At 38.2% G+C, this 21,506-nt stretch overlaps 1 protein-coding gene across 11 annotated transcripts in view; it reads right to left on the bottom strand.

The window, feature by feature from the left end:
• CYLD (CYLD lysine 63 deubiquitinase) overlaps nt 1–21,506 on the bottom strand; it is a 65,209-nt gene that overhangs the window by 21,597 nt on the left and 22,106 nt on the right. For 8 of the 11 annotated variants that reach the window (XM_032255700.1, XM_032255704.1, XM_032255707.1 and 5 more), the window contains 4 exons: nt 5,074–5,082; nt 3,989–4,087; nt 2,087–2,203; nt 453–832 (listed from right to left, as the gene is read on the bottom strand). In XM_032255700.1, coding sequence (XP_032111591.1) covers nt 453–832; nt 2,087–2,203; nt 3,989–4,087; nt 5,074–5,082 — 605 coding nt within the window. The remainder of the gene's footprint in view (nt 1–452; nt 833–2,086; nt 2,204–3,988; nt 4,088–5,073; nt 5,083–21,506) is intronic. The other 3 variants (XM_032255709.1, XM_032255710.1, XM_032255711.1) reach the window with 1 other exon arrangement.

Here is a 21,506-nt window from a genome sequence, read left to right as displayed (position 1 = left end):
GATTACAAAATATCAAACAATATGTTCTCCTGATCTCTAAAGGGAAACCCTTTCCCTCTAGCAAAGGTCTCAAAAGATCTCTAAAAATGGTGATTAATTTTAAAGCCAATGATATAATTATTAGAAATGACCAGGAGAAGGGGCTGAAGAAGAAAGAGAAAGGCTGATGGAAAATTTGCTTGATTTAATGAATTCTGTTTAATATAAGAAGCCTAAATAGATTGGCCTAAAAATCAGCTTTCATTTTTTGAATGTAAATCAACTAACATTAGGACAAGTGGGTCGCAAGTGGGTGGCAAAGGGAAGTCAGGCAACATGGTGAAAAAATTCTTCTGTAGTGATAACTTTTCTGACAAACATAACAGTTTCCCAAAAAACATATAATAGGGGGAAATCTGCACAAAACCTCATACAGAAAAAAAAATCGCAATTTTTGGATCAAGTTAAATTACCAGTTCCAGTCCAGCAAGTACTTCATTCAGTCCTGGTGGCTGACCGATCCAACGGATTACCCCATAGAAAGGAGGGTTCTCTTTAACTTCAGCCAATGAGCCCACTTCTAGACCATGTGAGTTCCCAGGAGGCATGGCCAAGGGTGGACTCTCCTGGACAGGTGCAGTGTTTAGCTCTTCCATCACAGACTGCGCTGACAGAGAAAGTGGACTGTGGCCAATACTTCCATTGCTGTTGGGCATCTTTGTCAGACTGAATGGTAGAGAGTGGAATCTGTTCTCGGTGGACAGTGCGTTCACAGGAGGAGGCTGGAGTGGTGGTGAAGAACGGTCAAAGTCTGTAGATACCTCTGTAAGAGATTTTGCAGGGTCTTCTGCAACTAAAAAATTATTCCTAATTAGAGAAACGCATTCAAGAATATTGACTCTGTCTTACATTTCTAAAAATAAATATACAGATCTAGTCCAACTGCCCCCCGGCCTCCCGACTATTCATAGTATTCTCATAGGCATCACAAAGTTAATATCTCCAACAGTGTTCTCGCTTCTCTCTCCACCTCCCGATCTATGCACCTCAGTCAATGGCACCCAACAAAACAAAACAAAAAAATCTATTATCAGTGGGTATCGTATAGGTGATACTCTTTGTCCAAAACACAATTAATTGAGAAAGCAGTATAAAAAGATACCAAAAACCTTAAGAAACGTTTCTAAATAACTAATGGATCAAAAAAGAGATAGTAAGTTTTAACAATAAATAAAAAAGAGAGAAAAAGAAACAAAGAAAGAAAGAATCCTTATGTAACATGGCTAAATTAATACTTACAAGGGAATTTTATAGACTTAATTGTTTACTTCAGAAAAAAACAAAAGCTAAATATGAACTCAGGATACAACTCATTCTTCCATGAGTACTTTCCATATGCTATTTCTCCTCCCGAGGAGGTTCTTCTGGCCCCTTTCACTTTGTCATCTGTCACTCTTCTGGTAAACCTAAGCGTGTGTCACTGTCCCAAAGAAGCATCCCCAAGACCCTAAGAAAAATCACCTTTGATGTATTCTCCTGGCATCATGTACCTTTACTGCGCACATCACCAAGGCAACTCTACTTCTGTATCTGTGGTTGTTTAATTTCTATCTCAAAAACTTAACAACTGCAAACTCACAAGGGGCACAAACTGTGTCTATTTTTTCTCACCATTTTCATCTCGATGCCTAAAAGAATGCCTGGCACATCGTAAGCACTCAATAAATATTTGTTGAACAAATGAACAAAGAAGAGAATAAACTAGGAGAAAATGATGTCCCAGAAACAAGGGAAGATAAATTTTTTTTAAAAGGGAATGCTTTAAAGAGGTCAAGAAAGAACCAGACAGAAATTTCCCACCCTAAACAGATCAGTTAAAGGAAAAGAACAAACTACTAATACATTTCTTAAACATTTTAATAATCTTAACAGTAGTACAATTCAAATTGTGTACGATATTTTAGTTGAGCAATATTACAAACTAAATATTGTGGTTTATTCATTCTGCTTCCAAAAACTATAGATATTGCTGTTTTTAAAAAGCCATTTTTCTATGATGAGTTAAAAAGAGAGGTTCATTATAAAGAACTCTAAAATTACAGATTACCTTCATCAATGTACCACGTATTTTTTGATTTGGATTGTGGTTGTGAGTCAACAGAAGACCCATTTAAGGTATAAAATAATTCAGATCTGTTTCTATTTCCAGGGTCTGAGGTAGATCCTATAGAACAAGAAAAGTTTCATTTAAAAATAAAGTCAACATAGTGTCAAAGTTTTTTTTTAGTAAGAGAAATGAATGAGTACGATCTTAACAACTGTTTACATAACCAATAAATGTATATAAAAACAATATGTTTTGTAATTGCCTTCGGCTTTTAAAAATTCGGTAACCATTTTGGCCATATTGAAAACATCCTTGGGCCCAAAAGTCAATATAGGAGGGTAATCGGAGTAAGTTAAAAGAAAAGCCTACTCATTTTCTTAAAATGAATTGCTTTAAGAAATTGTTCCATGTACTGCAGCTTATTTCTAAATGTCAAATCACCATTCCCCAGCTTCATTCTACAGACCCAGTGGTTCACAAATTTAACCTATTATTTTAAAACAGTTCATTTGAAAAGAAAGTAATCTTCAAATGCTGTATATAAATCAATACACAAATTATGTTTAAAACAGTTAAGTTTTAAACATTTGGAATTGTTGGTAGTCAAATTCCTCGTGTCTTTGAAAAAATCAAGCATTTTTATTTCTTATAGATTGGATTTATTTTATGTGAGAGGGTGGGTGTAGCTATGTCACAGCCATTTCAAGACATTACCCTGCCTCAGTGTTAACTAGAAGACATGTCATGGTGGGGCCAGTGGGCTCTCCAGAACCCACAAAAAATCTTTAGTCTATTTCTCTTTAAGTGAAAGTAGCAAGTTTGAGCTATCCCATATAGATCTATAGGTTACCATAAAAAAAAGACTATCATGTATATATCCTGCAACTAATTCTAAGTCTCTCAGGCCCCACTGTCACATAAAATAATTCTTTCTTTATTTATTTATTTATTATTATTATTATTTTTTTTTTGAGACGGAGTTTCACTCTTGTTACCCAGGCTGGAGTGCAATGGCGCGATCTCGGCTCACCGCAACCTCCGCCTCCTGGGTTCAGGCAATTCTCCTGCCTCAGCCTCCTGAGTAGCTGGGATTACAGGCACGTGCCACCATGCCCAGCTGATTTTTTGTAGTTTTAGTAGAGACGGGATTTCACCGTGTTGACCAGGATGGTCTCGATCTCTTGACCTCGTGATCCACGCGCCTTGGCCTCCCAAAGTGCTGGGATTACAGGCGTGAGCCACCGCGCCCGGCCTAAAATAATTCTTAAAGTATAATTTCCTTTTAAATGAACCAAAATTGTAATAATTGAAGAAAAGATATTCTTCTCCTAATCCACATCTGAGTTAACAAAATTTCTTAGAGCTTTTTAATGAGCTGTTTGGCTTGTATAACTACTATTCTATAAATCTATGAAGTATGAGGAAGCTAACAAAAAAGAGCTATGGAGCTCCGCACGTATTGAGGAAGCTTCTGGGAAACAGAAGAAATTTTTGCTTAGCAGTTTGGGATTTAATTTGTGTCACATCCAGTTAGTAAAACCATTTAATTAATCTCTAGTATACTTTATCCTATATAACATTATCCATATAGGATTATTTTACACAGCTGCAATCCTAAACTATATATATAAATATTCCAAATAAGGAGTTCCAAAAACCAGTTGATTATAGACCAGCAAAACACACAGGTCCTTTATGGGGAACTCTTCATGAGGTGAAAAGGGCTGGGGACACTTGACTTAAGCAACAATATTTCTATAAAAGCTTTAGTTTCACTACTAAAAATGTTTGAAGGAAAAAAGTCTACACACGTTAAGAAGTAAGAGCTTATAACCTGTTTTAATGCGATGGCAAATTCAGCATTATGTAAATTACTAAAGGTTGTATGCTATTAATCCATACCTGTAGCCTTTGGTTTATTGTGACTGGATGAACCTTTGTCCCCAACACCTCTTGACATAAAGGCAAGTTTGGGAGGCCTCCTTTCCTGTGTCACATTCTCTGAAATAGTAAACATGTTTTTTAAAGATAAAGGCAAATTCTTATAGAAGAAAGCAATGACAGTAACAACATTTTAAAAACCCTCCTTCCACAAAATGGCAGAATTTTTAGTCTCACAAACTCTTTTTAAAGGCCATGAAAAATATTGAAAAAGATAATACTATGGGGGAAAAAAATCAATGCTGTATTTCAAAATGTAATTTCTATAAGAAAATACTCTCTCAAAATACAATTCAGCTAAATGCTTTAACCTCTTGAAAATTTAATCACTTGTAGTCAATTTTATTTGATGTCTTAAAACACTACAAAGAAAACCTTACTCAATTTTTTACAGCATTTCACAAATCAGCGGCCTACAACACCCCTGTGTATTCTGAAGTGTTTCAAACTCAAATATTTCTTGAAGATGCTGAGATAAACAAAGATAAACAATTTCTTTACTGCATGGAACCAGAACCTTTAATATGCTAATGTGCATTGTGAATTGCTCAAGGGGAAACATAATAAACTTGTTGGTAAACATTTTTATGCCACTCTGCTTAGCATCTTAGATTAATATATTTCATGAACACAGTTTGAAAACAGCCTGGTTAGGAATATGTATCTGGTTAGAAAAGTTCTGGTTAAGAACATGTATCTGCTTTTAAAAACACGTATGTTAGGAATAACACAGATGTGTATACAAATACATATATATAAAAGAAGAAAACAGAGAATTATACACAGATTAAAAACACAGAAAGCCAGCGACATACAACAGTCATATGTTTGAAGAAAACACAATTAATTTCTGAAATCCAGGTGTAACACATGTGGCAAACTTGTTTTGAATACAAAGAGCACTCTAGACCTTAAAGCCCAGCGATGATCATAAAATACTCCTAAATACTGATCAAGGGAATGTAGAAGGTCAGTGTGGAAAGTTCTTCCTTTGAAAAATTCAACAACACATCCGTGAAGTCCAACACGACACTTAGGAGTCATACCTGATAAAGCTGTGTGTCAGCAAAAACGGTTATCACCCACAGTGGATTTGAGGACAGGAAGAAAGAAATAGGAAAATTTTTACATTTTAAACGCAAGGAAAATACTTTTCTTAAAAAAAGAGGAAATCACACTAAATGAATTATATGTAAATACTTGGTAACTTTTTTCCATGGTTAAAGGAGGGGAATGTATTATTAAACTATATCTTAAACATCTCAGAATATGATCCAATAAAATATGAAACTATTATTTTAATTTAAAAATCATACCAATTAACCATGAATTCCATCAAGTGGTATAAGAGAAAAGCTATGTATTAATACCATGGTCCTCACTTATCCACACTTTTACCTTCCACAGTCTCAGTTACCCACAGTCAACCGCTGTCCAAAAATATTAAATAAAAAATTCATAACTTTTAAGTTGCATGCTGTTCTGAGTATTATAATGAAATCTTGTACCATTCCACTCCATAACCCCTGGACGTGACCCATCCCCCATCCGTCGTCATCGCCGCACTGTGTCTACTCCCTGCCTTGTTAGTTACTTAGTAGCCACCCCAGTCATCAGATTAACCATTGCAGTATCACAGTGCTTGAGTTCAAGTCACCCTTATTTTACTTAATAACATTCCTGAAGTACAAGAGCAGTGATGTTGCCATAGTATAATTGTATCTCCTCTGATTAAGTATGGTTTTTAATATCTTATTGTACCTACCATACAAATTAAACTTTATCAGAGGCATGAATATAGAGGAAAAACACAGTATATATATAGGGTTCAGTACTAGCCACAGTCTCCGGTATCCAGTGAGGGTCTTGGAAGGAACCCTTGGTGAAAGAGGGGACTACTGTACTTTTATGATGCTGTCATTCAGATATCTTTAAATAGCACCCATGAAAGCTACTTTGGAAGGAAAATCTTAGTCACTGAGATGAGTTCCCAAATTATAGCATATAAATTTACTAAAGACAAACAATTCCCACTATTAACTGTAATTAACTGCATATAACATTTTTAAAAGATGTTTACATGTATACCATGATATAGATCCATTATATAGTTAGTAACCATTATAACAAATGCAGCAGGTGGTCTTCCCTCTGTTAGGCTATGAGGGGAGCCTGGCAGCACTGGAGGGCTGACTGGAGGTCCAACCGGATGGCCAGTGGTGACAGGTCTGCAGGTGACACTGGGAAGGAGCTCCAAAGATTAGGAATGTGAGCAGGAGGGCACCGGAGTTGGAAACTGTGGCTACCTTTTGCCAAAGCCTGTCTGAGAGGGGGTTAAATATCAGCTCTGAAGAAGAGGACATTCCATCAGAATTAGAATTCTATGCAGATAAAGAACACAAACCACCTCTAACTTGTCCCCCAGCAATTACATACCAAATATTTCTTGTTACTTTGTCACAACTGTGTTCATGGCCCAAAAGTACTTGGGTCATGAAGCAAAGCTTTCAAACTGAAGTGAATTAGAAGTGTTTACCAACTCAGGAAAAGAGAAATATGGATACATATGCATAAATATGTACAAAGGTAAATATGTACCAAATGTATCCATTACATATATACAGCAAGACTGCATTTTAAGAAAATTCACAGCTTATCCACCACTTGTTGATTTAACAAGAAAAAGAAAAATCCCTTGGAGAATCTTGAGCTGGAAATCATAACAATAAACTCGAGAACAAGTTATTGTTCAAATCAAATGAAGTGTCTATGAATTTGAATGACCCAGTAAATTAAGAGAAATTGTCCAATTAATGTACTGCTTAACATCAGCAGCCACAAGAGCATAATTCAGACTCAAATGAGAATTTAACATCCGTAGAAATCTTGCGAAGAAAATACAGTTTACTTGAGTAAAATGGGGTATTAATAAGACCAATAGCTACATAGCAGCTATTCAAAAATTTCTAAAAGTTTGGGTTCCTGATCAGAATAAATATTTTCCATAATAGTATATGAAAAATGGTTCAAGAAATGCTAAAAGGTGCCATACAGATCACACCAAAAGTTGCATACTGAGATCTGATGCTTCAAATTATCCTTCTTCAAGACTCCAGCTCTAACTGTCTCAGAGGACCAGGAGTTCTGCCTACACAGGCAGCATTCACAGTGATCCCGATTGACAGGCAATCTCTAGGAAAGCCACGTACTATTATCTATCAAAACGTAAAATGCACATATCCTTTGACCTAGCAGTTCTACTCTTAGGAAGTTCTCTTTTAGCTATACTGACACACATGCTAACCGATACAGAGATACGAAGTTATCCACTGAAGCACTGTTTATAACAGCAAAAGATTGAAAACAACCTAAATGCTCATCGGGAGGAGACTGATTCAAAAACTATGGCACATGCAAAAAAATGAAATATAATACAATGATTTAAATGAAAGATTAAGTGTACAATTTATGTACTAATATGAAATAATCTCCAACATCTATTGTTAAGTTAAAAAGGAAGGTGCAAGTTCCACTTTGGGGAAGATGAAGTAGATGTACTTCCTATTTCTCGCTAAGTACAACTAAAAACTCTAGACATAATATATAAAACAAATATAAGAAGGGTTTGAAAGATAGAGATGAGAAGGTAGACCAGCTAGGAACCTCAAGACCTAAGAAATAACATCATAGAGATTTCCCTCTGGGTTTCCTTCTTGACTGCATTCTTATTCCATACTTAGAGCTAAATAAGTCAGCACCCTGGAAACATAAATAGGCACAGACAAAAGAAGGCCCCAATGAAAGTTCTGCTCTCTCTAGCCAAAGGATATCAATTCTCCCCAAAGTTATATTTGGGTTTAATGCAGTTCCTATCAAAATCTCAACAAGATTTTGTATAGATGCACACAAGATTATTCTAAATGCATATGGAAAGGAAAAAGATCTAGAATAGCTAAAATCACTTTGGGAAAGAAGAATAAAGTAGGAGGGATTTGTTTAATCAATTGCAAGACTTACTAGTTAGCCACAGCGATAGAGACCATGACATGGGCAGTAGGGTAGACACACAGATCAATGGAACAGATGGAGAACCAAGAAATGGACCCACACAAATATATCCAACTGAATTTTGACAAAGGCACAAAAATAATTCAATGGAAGAAAGAGTCTTTTCAACAAATAGTGATGGAGCAATTAGATATCCATAGATGTTTTTAAAAAAGAAATTCTATTTCAGTCTCATACCTTATAAAAAATTAATTCAAAATTGATTATAGACTTAAATGTACAAAGTAAATCTATGAAATGTTTTGGAAAACAGAGAACAAGGATGCAAAGAAATTAGAACCCTCATACATTGTGGCCTGGAAAAGCAAATGGTGCAGCTCCTTCGGAAAACCATCTGGCAGTTCCACAAATGCGACTAAACACAGGGTCACCATATGACCCAGCAAGTCCACTCCTAGGCAGTACCCAACAGAACTGAAAACAGATGTCCACAGAATAACTTGTAAATGAATGTTCACAGCAGCATTTTTAACAATAGTCAAAAACTAGAAACTAATGTCCATCAACTGATAAGTGGATAAACAAAATATAACAGATCCATTTATTAGAATATTAACCATAAAGATTATAGAGTACTGATTTTGCTTTCACATGGATGAACGTTGAAAAGATTATGCTTAACTGAAGAAGCCAGATACAAAAGCCACATATTTTTTATTCTATTTATGTGAAATGTCCAGAATAGGCAAATCGGTAGAGACAGAAAGCAGATCAGTGGTTGCCAGGGGCTGAGGGTAAGACAATGGGAAGTAATTGCTTACTGGGTACTGGGTTCCCATGAAAATGTTCTGGAACTGGATAGCGATGAGGGTTGGACAACATATTACATTTCATTTTTTAAAAGCTTAGGAGAAAATCTTCCATATGTAGAGCTAAACAAAAGTTGTTGAACTTGACACAAAAGCATGATCCATACAAGGAAAACTTTATAAATTGGATGTCATAAAAATAAAAACCTTGTACTCTGTGAAAGACCCTGTTAAGGGAATGAAAAGACAAGCTACACACTGGGAGACAAAATGTGCAAACCATATCGAACCAATAATTAGTATCCAGAACACATAAAGACTTCTCAAAACTCATCAGTAAAAAAGCACAGGATCCAATGAGAACCTAGGCAAAAGAGACGAAGACATCTTTCACTCAAGAATATATAAGAAGGCTGGGCACAGTGGCTCACATCCGTAATCCCAGCACTTTGGGAGGCCAAGGTGGGTGGATCACTTGACGTCAGGAGTTCGAGACCAGCCTAGCCAACATGATGAAACCACATCTCTACTAAAAATACAAAAATTAGCCACGCATGGTGGCGCATGCCTGTAATCCCAGCTACTCAGGAGGCTGAGGCAAGAGAATCACTTGAACCCAGGAGGCAGAGGTTGCAGTGAGCTGAGATCGTGCAACTGCACTCCAGCCAGCTGGGTGACTGAACGAGACTCCATCTAATATGTATACATACACACACACACACACACATATACACACACATACATATACACACACACACACAAGACAGTGAGCACACGGAATGAGGTTCAACACCAGCAGCCAGCAGGTAAACTCAAAATCACAATGAGACACAACTACAAATCTCTCCAAATGGCTAAAACTAAAAATAGTGACAACATCAAATGCTGGAAAGGATACAGAGAAACCGGATTACCCATATATTGCCAACGGTAATGTAAATGAGTACAGTCTCTCTGGAAAACAGTTTAGCCATTTCTTTTTTTTTTTCCCATTTATTTTATTGCATTTTAGGTTTTGGGGTACATGTGAAGAACATGCAAAATTGTTGCATAGGAACACACGTGTCAGTGTGATTTGCTGCCTTCCTCCCCATCACCTACATCTGGCATTTCTCCCCTTGCTATCTCTCCCCAGCTTCCCGCCCCCCACCGTCCCTCCCCTATTTCCCCCCAACTGACCCCAGAGTGTAGTGCTCCCCTCCCTGCGTCTATGTGCTCTCATTGTTCAACACCCGCCTATGAGTGAGAACATGCGGTGTTTGATCTTCTGCTCTTCTGTCAGTTTGCTGAGAATGATGGTTTCCAGGTTCATCCATGTCCCTACAAAGGACCCAAACTCATCGTTTTTGATGGCTGCATAATATTCCATGGTGTATATGTGCCACATTTTCCCTATCCAGTCTATCGTCGATGGGCATTTGGGTTGGTTCCAGGTCTTTGCTATTGTAAACAGTGCTGCAAAGAACATTCGTGTGCACGTGTCCTTATAGTAGAACGATTTGTAATCCTTTGGATATATACCCAGTAATGGGATTGCTGGGTCAAATGGAATTTCTATTTCTAGGTCCTTGAGGAATCACCACACTGTCTTCCACAATGGTTGAACTAATTTACACTCCCACCAACAGTGTAAAAGTGTTCCTATTTCTCCACATCCTCTCCAGCATCTGTTGTCTCCAGATTTTTTAATGATCGCCATTCTAACTGGCGTGAGATGGTATCTCAATGTAGTTTTGATTTGCATTTCTCTGATGACCAGTGATGATGATGAGCATTTTTTCATATGTTTGTTGGCCTCACGTATGTCTTCTTTTGTAAAGTGTCTGGTCATATCCTTTGCCCACTTTTGAATGGGCTTGTTAGCTTTTTTTCTTGTAGATCTGTTTTAGTTCTTTGTAAATTTTGGATATCAGCCCTTTGTCAGATGGGTAAACTGCAAAAATTTTTTCCCAATCTGTTGGTTGCCGATTCACTCTAATGATTGTTTCTTTTGCTGTGCAGAAGCTGTGGAGTTTGATTAGGTCCCATTTGTCTATTTTGGCTTTTGTTGTCAATGCTTTTGGTGTTTTGGTCATGAAGTCCTTGCCTACACCTACGTCCTGAATGGTTTTGCCTAGATTTTCTTCTAGAGTTTTTATGGTGTTAGGTCTTATGTTTAAGTCTTTAATCCATCTGGAGTTAATTTTAGTGTAAGGTGTCAGGAAGGGGTCCAGTTTCTGCTTTCTGCACATGGCTAGCCAGCTTTCCCAACACCATTTATTGAACAGGGAATCCTTTCCCCATTGCTTGTTTTTGTCTGGTTTGTCAAAGATCAGATGGTTGTAGATATGTTGTGTTGCCTCTGAGACCTCTGTTCTGTTCCATTGGTCTATATCTCTGTTTTGGTACCAGTACCATGCTGTTTTGATTACTGTAGCCTTGTAGTATAGTTTGAAGTCTGGTAGTGTGATGCCCCCCGCTTTGTTCTTTTTGCTTAGAATTGACTTGGCTATGCGGGCTCTCTTTTGGTTCCATATGAAGTCTAAGGTGGTTTTTTCCAGTTCTGCGAAGAAGGTCATTGGTAGCTTGATGGGGATAGCATTGAATCTGTAAATTACTTTGGGCAGTATGGCCATTTTCACGATATTGATTCTTCCTAACCATGAACATGGGATGTTTCTCCATCTGTTTGTGTCCTCTCTTATTTCGTTGAGCAGTGGCTTGTAGTTCTCCTTGAAGAGGTCCTTTACATTCCTTGTTAGTTGTATTCCTAGGTATTTTATTCTCTTTGTGGCAATTGTGAATGGAAGTTTGTTCTTGATTTGGCTCTCTTTAAGTCTGTTATTGGTGTATAGGAATGCATGTGATTTTTGCACATTGATTTTGTATCCTGAGACTTTGCTGAACTTGCTTATCAGTTTCAGGAGGTTTGGGGCTGAGACGATGGGGTCTTCTAGATATACAATCATGTCGTCTGCAAATAGAGACAATTTGACTTCCTCCTTTCCTATTTGAATGCCCTTTATTTCTTTTTCTTGTCTGATTGCTCTGGTTAGAACTTCTAATACTATATTAAATAGCAGTGGTGAGAGCGGGCATCCTTGTCTGGTGCCACATTTCAAGGGGAATGCTTCCAGTTTTTGCCCATTCAGTATGATATTGGCTGTTGGTTTGTCATAAATAGCTTTTATTATTTTGAGATACGTTCCATCAATACCTAGCTTATTGAGTGTTTTTAGCATAAAGGGCTGTTGAATTTTGTCAAAGGCCTTCTCTGCATCCATTGAGATAATCATGTGGTTTTTGTCTTTGGTTCTGTTTATGTGGTGAATTACATTTATAGACTTGCGTATGTTGAACCAGCCTTGCATCCCCGGGATGAAGCCTACTTGATCATGGTGGATAAGCTTTTTGATGTGCTGTTGCAATCGGCTTGTCAGTATTTTATTGAAGATTTTTGCATCTATGTTCATCATGGATATTGGCCTGAAGTTTTCTTTTCTTGTTGAGTCTCTGCCGGGTTTTGGAATCAGGATGATGTTGGTGTCATAAAATGATTTGGGAAGAATTCCCTCTTTTTGTATTGTTTGGAATAGTTTCAGAAGAAATGGTACCAGCTCCTCTTTGTATGTCTGGTAGAATTCAGCTGTGAACCCATCTGGACCTGGGCTTTTTTTGGGTGGTAAGCTCTTAATTGCTGCCTCAACTTCAGACCTTGTTATGGGTCTGTTCTGGGTTTCGGCTTCTTCCCAGTTTAGGCTTGGCAGGAGGCAAGTGTCCAGGAATTTATCCATTTCTTCCAGGTTTATTAGTTTGTGTGCATAGAGTTGTTTGTAATAATCTCTGATGATGGTTTGAATTTCTGTGGAATCTGTGGTGATATCCCCTTTATTGTTTTTTATTGCATCAATTTGGTTATTCTCTCTTTTCTTTTTTATTAATCTGGCTAGTGGGCTGTCTATTTTGTTGATCTTTTCAAAAAACCAGCTCCTGGATTTATTGATTTTTTGAAGGGTTTTTTGTGTCTCTATCTCCTTCAGTTCTGCTCTGATCTTAGCTATTTCTTGTCTTCCGCTTGGCTTTGAGTTTTTTTGATCTTGCTCCTCTAGCTCTTTCAGTTTTGACGATAGGGTGTCAATTTTTGATCGCTCCTTGCTTCTCATGTGGGCACTTATTGCTACATATTTTCCTCTAGAGACTGCTTTAAATGAGATTCTGGTATGTTCTGTCTTCATTCTCGTTGGTTTCGAGGGACTTTATTTCTGCCTTCATTTCATTGTTTATCCAGTCAACATTCAAGAGCAAGTTGTTCAGTTTCCATGAAGCTGTGCGGTTCTGAGTTAGTTTTTGAATTCTGAGTTCTAACTTGATTGCACTGTGGTCTGAGAGACTGTTTGTTACGATTTCCGTTCTTTTGCATTTGCTGAGGAGTGATTTACTCCCAATTATGTGGTCAATTTTCAAGTAGGTGTGATGTGGTGCTGAGAAGAATGTATATTCTGTGGATTTGGGGTGGAGAGTTCTATAAATATCTATTAGGTTTGCTTGGTCCAGGTCTGAGTTCAAGTCCTGGATATCCTTGTTAATTTTCTGTCTGGTTGATCTGTCTAATGTTGACAATGGGGTGTTAAAGTCTCCCACTATTATTGTGTGGGAGTCTAAGTCTCTTTGTAAGTCATTAAGAACTTGCCTATGTATCTGGGTGCTCCTGTGTTGGGTGCATATATATTTAGGATCATTAGCTCTTCTTGTTGCATTGATCCTTTTACCATTATGTAATGTCCCTCTTTGTCTCTTATGATCTTTGTTGCTTTAAAGTCTAATTTATCAGAGACGAGAATTGCAACTCCTGCTTTTTTTTGCTCTCCATTTGCTTGGTAAATCTTCCTCCATCCCTTTATTTTGAGACTTTGTGTATCCTTGCATGTGAGATGGGATTCCTGCATACAGCACACTGATGGGTTTTGTGTTTGTATCCAATTTGCCATTCTGTGTCTTTTGATTGGGGCATTTAGTCCATTTACATTTAGGGTTAATATTGTTATGTGTGAATTTGATACTGCCATTTTGGTGCTAGCTGGCTGTTTTGCCCTTTAGTTGAGCTGGTACTTGTTGTTCCTTTATATGTGTAGAGCCTCTTTCAGGAGCTCTTGTAGGGCTGGCCTGGTGGTGATGAAATCTCTGAGTACTTGCATGTTCCCAAAGGATTTTATTTTTCCTTCACTTATGAAGCTTAGTTTGGCTGGATAGGAGATTCTGGGTTGAAAGTTCTTTTCTTTAAGGATGTTGAATATTGGCCCCCATTGTCTTCTGGCTTGTAGGGTTTCTGCTGAGAGATCTGCTGTGAGTCTGATGGGCTTCCCTTTATGGGTAACCCGACCTTTCTCTCTGGCTGCCCTTAGTATTTTCTCCTTCATTTCGACCCTGGTGAATCTGAAATGTGCCTTGGGGTTGCCCTTCTTGACGAATATCTTTGTGGTGTTCTCTGTATTTCCTGGACTTGAATGTTTGCCTGCCTTGCTAGGTTGGGGAAGTTTTCCTGGATAATATCCTGAAGAGTATTTTCCAGCTTGGATTCATTCTCTTCGTCGCATTCGGGTACGCCTATCAAACGTAGATTAGGTCTTTTCACATAGTCCCACATTTCTTGGAGACTTTGTTCATTCCTTTTTGCCCTTTTTTCTCCAGTCTTGCCTTCCCGTTTTATTTCATTGAGTTGATCTTCGACCTCTGATATCCTTTCTTCTGCTTGGTCAATTCGGCTGTTGATACTTGTGCATGCTTCACGAAGTTCTCGTGTTGCGTTTTTCAGCTCCATCAATTCACTTATATTCCTTTCTATTTTGTCCATTCTTGTTAGCATTTCGTCAAATCTTTTTTCAAGGTTCTTAGTTTCTTTGCATTTGGTTAGAACATGTTCTTTAAGTTCACAGAAGTTTCTTACTACCCACCTTCTGAAGTCTGATTCTGTCATGTCATCATACTCTTTCTCCATCCAACCTTGTTCCCTTGCTGGTGAGGAGTTGTGATCCCTTTTAGGAGGAGAGGTGTTCTGGTTTCGGGTGTTTTCATCCTTTTTGCGCCGGTTTCTTCCCATCTTTAAGGATTTATCCACCTGTCGACTTCATAGTTGCTGGCTTTCAGACTGGGTCTCAAATCTTTCAGATTGACGTTCTGTTTGTTGATGATGAGGTTATTTTTGTTTCTTGGTTTTCCTTCTGACAGTCTGGCCCCTCTGCTGTAGGTCTGCTGAGGTTCACTCCAGGCCCTGCTTGCCTGGGGTTCACCTGCAGCAGCTGCTGAACAGCAAGGGTTGTTACCAGTTTTCTTCTTCTGCTATCTTTGTCCCAGAAGGATACCCACCTAGTGTCAATCTGATCTCTCTTTTATGAGGTGTCTTTTTGGATATATAGGGGTCAGGGATCTGCTTGAGGAGACGGTCTCTTCTTTATAGGAGCTCAAATGGTGAGCTGCGAGCTCTGCTGTTGTTCATTCAGAGCTGCTGGGCAGGTACTTTTAGGTCTGCTGCAGCAGAACTCATAAACTGCTTTTTGTTCCCAGGTGCTCTGTCCCAGGGATTTAGGGCTTTATTTATGAGTTTCCGTTATGCTGCTGCCTTCTTTTTTTTTTTTTTTTTCCCTTCAGACCTGCCCAGCCCAGCAAGGAGGCAGCCTAGTCACTGTCGGCCTATAGCAGCTTTGCTGAGCTGCTGTGGGCTCCGCCCCGACGAGTGAACTTCCCTGCAGTCCTGTTTATATGGGTGTAGTTAGAACTGCTTTGGCGATGGTGGCCCGCCTCTGTTGGGGCGGAGTCTCTGCTGTGGCGGGTTGCCTTGGCAACGGCGGGCTGCCTCAGCAATGGCGGGTTGCCTTGGCAACGGCGGGCTGCCTCGGTAATGGCGGACGCCCCTCCCCCACAGAGCTGGACCGTCCCGGGTTCAGCTGCGCTTGCTGTGAAATTCTCAATCCAGAGTTTCTGGTTGCTGTTCTTTTGTGGGGGTGGGGCCAGCCGAGCCTGATCGCCTGGCTCCCTGCCTCAGAGCCTTTTTTAAGTTGGTGTTCCAGTCGCCTGTTGAAGAGGCGCCGGGGTCTGTTTGTTTTCCCCTGCGGCCACTCACTGCGCTGGCTTAAACAGCGGCACTGAGGTTTGTGGCGCTTTTTTTTTTTTTTTTTTTGCCCTGGAATCTACTGTCCTGGTTCTCTGCTCAGTCCCCTTTTTGAACCAGTGTATGGGCGACTTCCCGTGGCTCCAATCGCCAGCCAAAAGGGCCCGCGGACTGGTGTATTTTGTACGGAGAACCGCGGCTCCGGGGCGCCAACAAAGCAGCCGCGCGGGGCAAAGCAGCGGTGCCGGCCGGCACAGCCGCGCTGGCCGAAACAGCCGCGCTGGCGACCGTGGAGCACCTCTGCCCGGGAATTTCCTAGTCTGTGGGCAATAAAAACGCGGCGTCCACTCACCCTCTGCGCTTTCACTGGGAGCTGCAATCCTGAGCTGTTCCTAAACGGCCATCTTGGATCGTCTCCTAGCCGTTTCTTAAGAAACTAAATCTGCAAATATCAGCAAATACACACTTGGACAATTATGCCCAAGAAATAAAGATTTATGTGCAGTCAAGAAACTGCACACAAATATTTATAAAAGCATTATTCATAATGGCCAAAAACTGGATACAAACCAGATGTCCTTCAGTGGGTAAACAGTTAAACAAATTGATACATCCATAATATGGATATAGCAGGAATAAACAGGAACAACCCATAGATATATAAAATAATATTGATAAATCTCCAGAGAATTATGCTGAGTGAAATAAAGAGCCAGTCTCAAAAGGTTACATACTGTTCAACTCCATTTATGTAACATTTTTGAAATGACTAAATTATAGAAATGGAGAGCAGATGAGTGGTTGTCAGAGGTTAAGGATGGGGTAGGAGTAAGAGGGAATTCATGTGGCAATGAAACGGCAACATACAGGATCTCTGTGAGATCTCTGTGTTCTGCCTCTTGACCATATCAGAGTCAACATTCTGGTTGTGATGTTGCACACGTCTTGCTTTACAATATGTTACCACTGGGAAAAACTGGCTAAAGGGCACACAGGATCCCTCTCTCTGCATGTGAATCTATAATAATCTGAAATGTCTGTAAGTTAAATATCTGAAAAAGGGCTTGTATTTAGAATTTATAAATAACTCTCAAAACCCAATCATAAAGAAACAATTAAAAATTGACAAAAGCCTTGCACAGATACTAAACCAAAGAAGACATGTAAATGACAAATACACACATGGAAAGATGTTTGATGTCACTGGTCACCAATGAAGTACAGAATAAAACCACAATTAGATGTTACTAAAATTTTAAAAACTGATCACATCAAGTGTTGGCAAAGATATGGAAGAACCGTAACTCTCATATACTGCTGCTGGGAATGTAAAATAATGCGACCACTTTGGAAACACAGCTTGGAAGGTTTGGGGGTTTTATTTAAGTTAACAATCATCTACAATATTATCAGCCATTCCACATTAGGTAGGTACCCAAGTGAAATGAAGGCATATGTCCATATGAAGATCTGTATGCAAATTTTCATAGCAGCATTATTCATAATAGCCAAAAACTGAAAACAACTCAAGTGTCCATCAACAAGTGAATGGATATAGAAACTAGTATAACTATATCAGCAATAAAAAGAACAACATGGATGAATTAAAAAATAATTACGCTGAGTGAAATAAGCCACACAAAAAAGAATTATCCTGAGTTATTCCACATCTATAAAATCCTTGAAAATGTGAACAAGTGTATACTGACATGAAGAAGACTAGTGGTTGTCTGAATGTGGGGGACAGGAGGACAGGCAGAGGCAGAAGGAGGGATCCCAAAGGACATACTTTGGGGTGATGGATATGTTCACTATTGATTGTGGAGATCGTCAAAAAATAGCATTATACTCCCAACCCCTACAATTAGAACAGAAGACACAGGTTGAACTAGAAAACCAGAAATGTATAATTTTGGAGTGGCATTAATTGATATGCTTCATCATAACAACTTCAAGAACCTAAACATAATGTCAAATTAGATATGTTAGCAGTGTTTTAAACCACTTAGAACAGAAATAAGGAGAGAAACAATTTTATAATAGATTTAAGATTCCTGCATCTTTGAGTCAAAGGTATCCTTCAGAAGCCACTATTACAAGCAATTGACTAGAAAGAATTCTTTCCTAAGCTCCCCAGCTGTTCAACTGCTCCAAAAAGAATCTTTCTTTTTTAAATGCTGGAAATATGAATTTTGTCTTACAAATGAAGATAATTGGGCAAGAAAAAGAAACTAAGGAACTAAAGGAGACACATTTTTTTCCTCTCAAGAAAAGAGTCCTAATGATGACATAAAAGATAGATGAAGACTCATTCAAATAAACTAAATTAATTTTCATTTAAACAACTTTAATTTTTAAAGTCTATTTGCAAGCTTTGTTTGTTGGCAAATAAGTGTAATTTGTGTATTATGTTATAAAAGCTGGTATCATTCTTAATTATCTCCTATTCAGGATTTATGAAAATCAAGCTTTAAAAGAAAAAAAAGTACCATTCTTTTCCTTTCTCGTCACTGCTCTGAGCCAGCAATAATGGCAATGATAACTACTGATTTAGAAGATCAAAGTGTGCCTGACAAGTGACACCCAAGATATTCATGTAACTAATTTTTATTATTTTAATCCTCCACCAATATTTTAATAAAACAAAACTGGAAATGTTTTTAAGATAAACACTACTAATGAACAATTCCTTGTTAGGTTATATTCCAGGAAAAATAGAAAGGGTAGCTTTTTCCTTTGCTTTTCTTTTTAAGTGCTACTGTAGAACCCAAGATAATTTACATTTCAAACCAAATTGAGATGTGGAAAAAATATACAGAAGGAAATACAGCTCTAGAGTGTGGGGGAAAGCACTTCAAGTATTTATTCTACAGCCAACAGAGAAAAACAATCAATTATACATAAGCCAACTTCACAGCTCAGGTATCTCAAATTATAACACTAAACTAATGATTTCCCTAGTCTCCTAACTTATTCAATATAATGAATTACATTCCGCTGTTAAATGTAAAATTCAAAGAAAAGCAATTAAGGTAGGTAAAGAGAACAGTTACTCTCAATCTAAAATGCTTATTTATTTATTTATTTATTTTTTGAGCTTTCAAAAGTACCCTTTGGAAATTAAAAAAAAAAAAATTGAAACCCACAAACTCATACAGGTATACCCTGGAGATACTGCAGGTTTCTTTCCAGAGCACCACAACAAAACAAATATCATAATAAAGCAAGTCACACAAATGTTTTGGTTTCCCAGTGCATATGAAAGTTATGTTTACACTATACTGTAGTCCATTACGTGTGCAATACCATTATGTTAAAGAAAATAATGTATACACCTTAATTTAAAATCTATTTCAATGCTAAAAAATGCTAATGATTATCTGAACCTTCAATGAGTCACAGTCTTCCTGCTAGTGAAGGCTCTCGCCTCAGTGTGGTGTGGATGGCTGCTGACTGATCAAGGTGATGGCTGTTGAAGGCTGGAGTAACTGTGGCAATTCCTTAAAATAAGACGACAATGAAGTTGGCTCTTTCTTTCATAAAAGATTTCTCTGTAGCATGTGATACTGTTTGATAACATTTTACTCACAATAGAAGTTCTTTCAAAACCGGAGTCAATCCTCTCCCAAGGCCTGCTGCTGCTTTGCTAAGTTTATGGAATGTTCTAAATCCTTTGTTGTCAAATCAACAATGTGCATAGTATTCTCATCAGGAATTGATGTCATCTCAAGAAACTACTTTTCCTTTCCTCGTCCGTTCAAGTTTGATCATGAAATTGCAGCAATTCAGTCAAGTATATTTTCAGACTCCACCTCTAGTTGTAGTTCTCTTATTATTTCCACCACATCTACAGTTACTTTCTCCACTGAAATCCTCAACCCCTCAAAGTCAACCTCCCAAATTCCTGTTAATGTTAATATTTTGACCTCCCATGAATTTTGAAGGTTCTTAATGGCATCTAGAATGGTGAATCCTTTGCAGTTTTCAACTGACTTTGCCCGTCCATCAGACGAATCATGATATATGGCAGCCTTACAAAATATATTTCTTAAATAACACTTGCAAGTAGAAATTACTCCTTGATCCATATGCTGCAACACGGGTATTATGCTAGCAGACATGAAAATAACATTAATCTCCTTGTGCATCTCCACAAAAGCTCTTGAGTGACCAGCTGCATCATCAATGAACAGTAATATTTTGAAAGGAATCTTTTGCTGAGCAGTAGGTCTCAACGGTAGACTTAAAATATGCAGTTAAGCATGCTGTAAATAGATGTGTTATCATCCAGGCTTTGTTGTTCCATTTATAGAGCACAGAAACAGTAGATTTAGCATAATTCTTAAGGGCTTTACAATTTTCAGAATCCTGTCTTCAACTTAAAGTCACCAGCTGCATTAACCCCTAGCAAAAGAGCCAGCCTATCCTTTGAAGCTTTGAAGCCAGGCATTGACTACTACTCTCAGCTATGAAAGTCTTAGATGGTATCTTCTTGCAATAGAAGGCTGTTTTGCCTACATGGAAAATCTTTTGTTTAATGTAGCCACTTTCATCAGTTAACTTAGCTAGACCTGATAACTTGCAGCAGCTTCTATATCAGTACTTTCTGCTTCACCTTGTACTTTTATGTTATGGTGATGGCATCTTTCCTTAAAGTTTATGAACCAACCTGTGTGAACTTCCAACTTTTCTTTTGCAGCTCCTTACCTCTCTCAGTCTTTACAGAATTGAAGAGAGTTAGTTAGGCCCTTGCTCTGATTTGGCTTAAGGGAATGTGCTGGTTTGATCTTCTTTCCAAATAACTAAACCTTCCTCTATATCAGCAATAAGGCTTTCTTTTTTTTTTTTTTTTTAATCATTCATGTGTTCACTAAAGTAGCACTTTTAATTTCCTTCAGGAAATTTTCCTTTGCATTCACAACTTGGCTAACTTTGGAACAAGAGGCCTAGTTTTCAGCCTATTTTGGCTTTCAACATACCTTCCTCACTCAGCTTAATCATTTCTAGCTTTTGATCGCAAGTGAGAGATGTGCAACTCTCTCTTTCACTGGAACACTTAGAGGCCGCCATAGGGTTATGAACTGGCCTAATTTTAATATTGTTGGGTCTTAGGAAATAGGGAGGCCCAAGAAGTGAGAGAGACAGTGGCCTGCCTGGTCAGTGGAGCAGTCAGAACACACAACATTTATCGGTGGAATTTGTCATCTTCTATGGGTGTGGTTTGTGGTGCTCTGAAACAATTTCAATAATTACATCAAAGACCACTGATTACAGATCACCATTACAGATATAATAATAATGAAAAAGTTTGAAATATTGCCGGAATTACCAAAATGTGACACAGAGACACAAAGTGTGCAGATGCTATTGGAAAAATGGCATTGACAGACCTGCCCAAAGCAGGATTGCCGCAAACCTTCAATAAATAAAAAACACATATGTGTGAAGCACAGTAAAGAAAAGCACAATAAAATGAGGTATGCCTGTATTTATTTTGTAAGACAAGTGAAATTACATTTATCCGTGTTGTTTTGGGGAAAACAGTATCAGCACAGAATTGGTTATCCCTCCAAGAATA

The sequence above is a fragment of the Sapajus apella genome, unplaced genomic scaffold (assembly GCF_009761245.1).
Source record: "Sapajus apella isolate SASKATOON/1434 unplaced genomic scaffold, GSC_monkey_1.0 scaffold90, whole genome shotgun sequence".
Classification (NCBI taxonomy): domain Eukaryota; kingdom Metazoa; phylum Chordata; class Mammalia; order Primates; family Cebidae; genus Sapajus; species Sapajus apella.
Note: the sequence above shows the minus strand (reverse complement) of the source record. Positions and strands in the feature narration are given on the sequence as shown.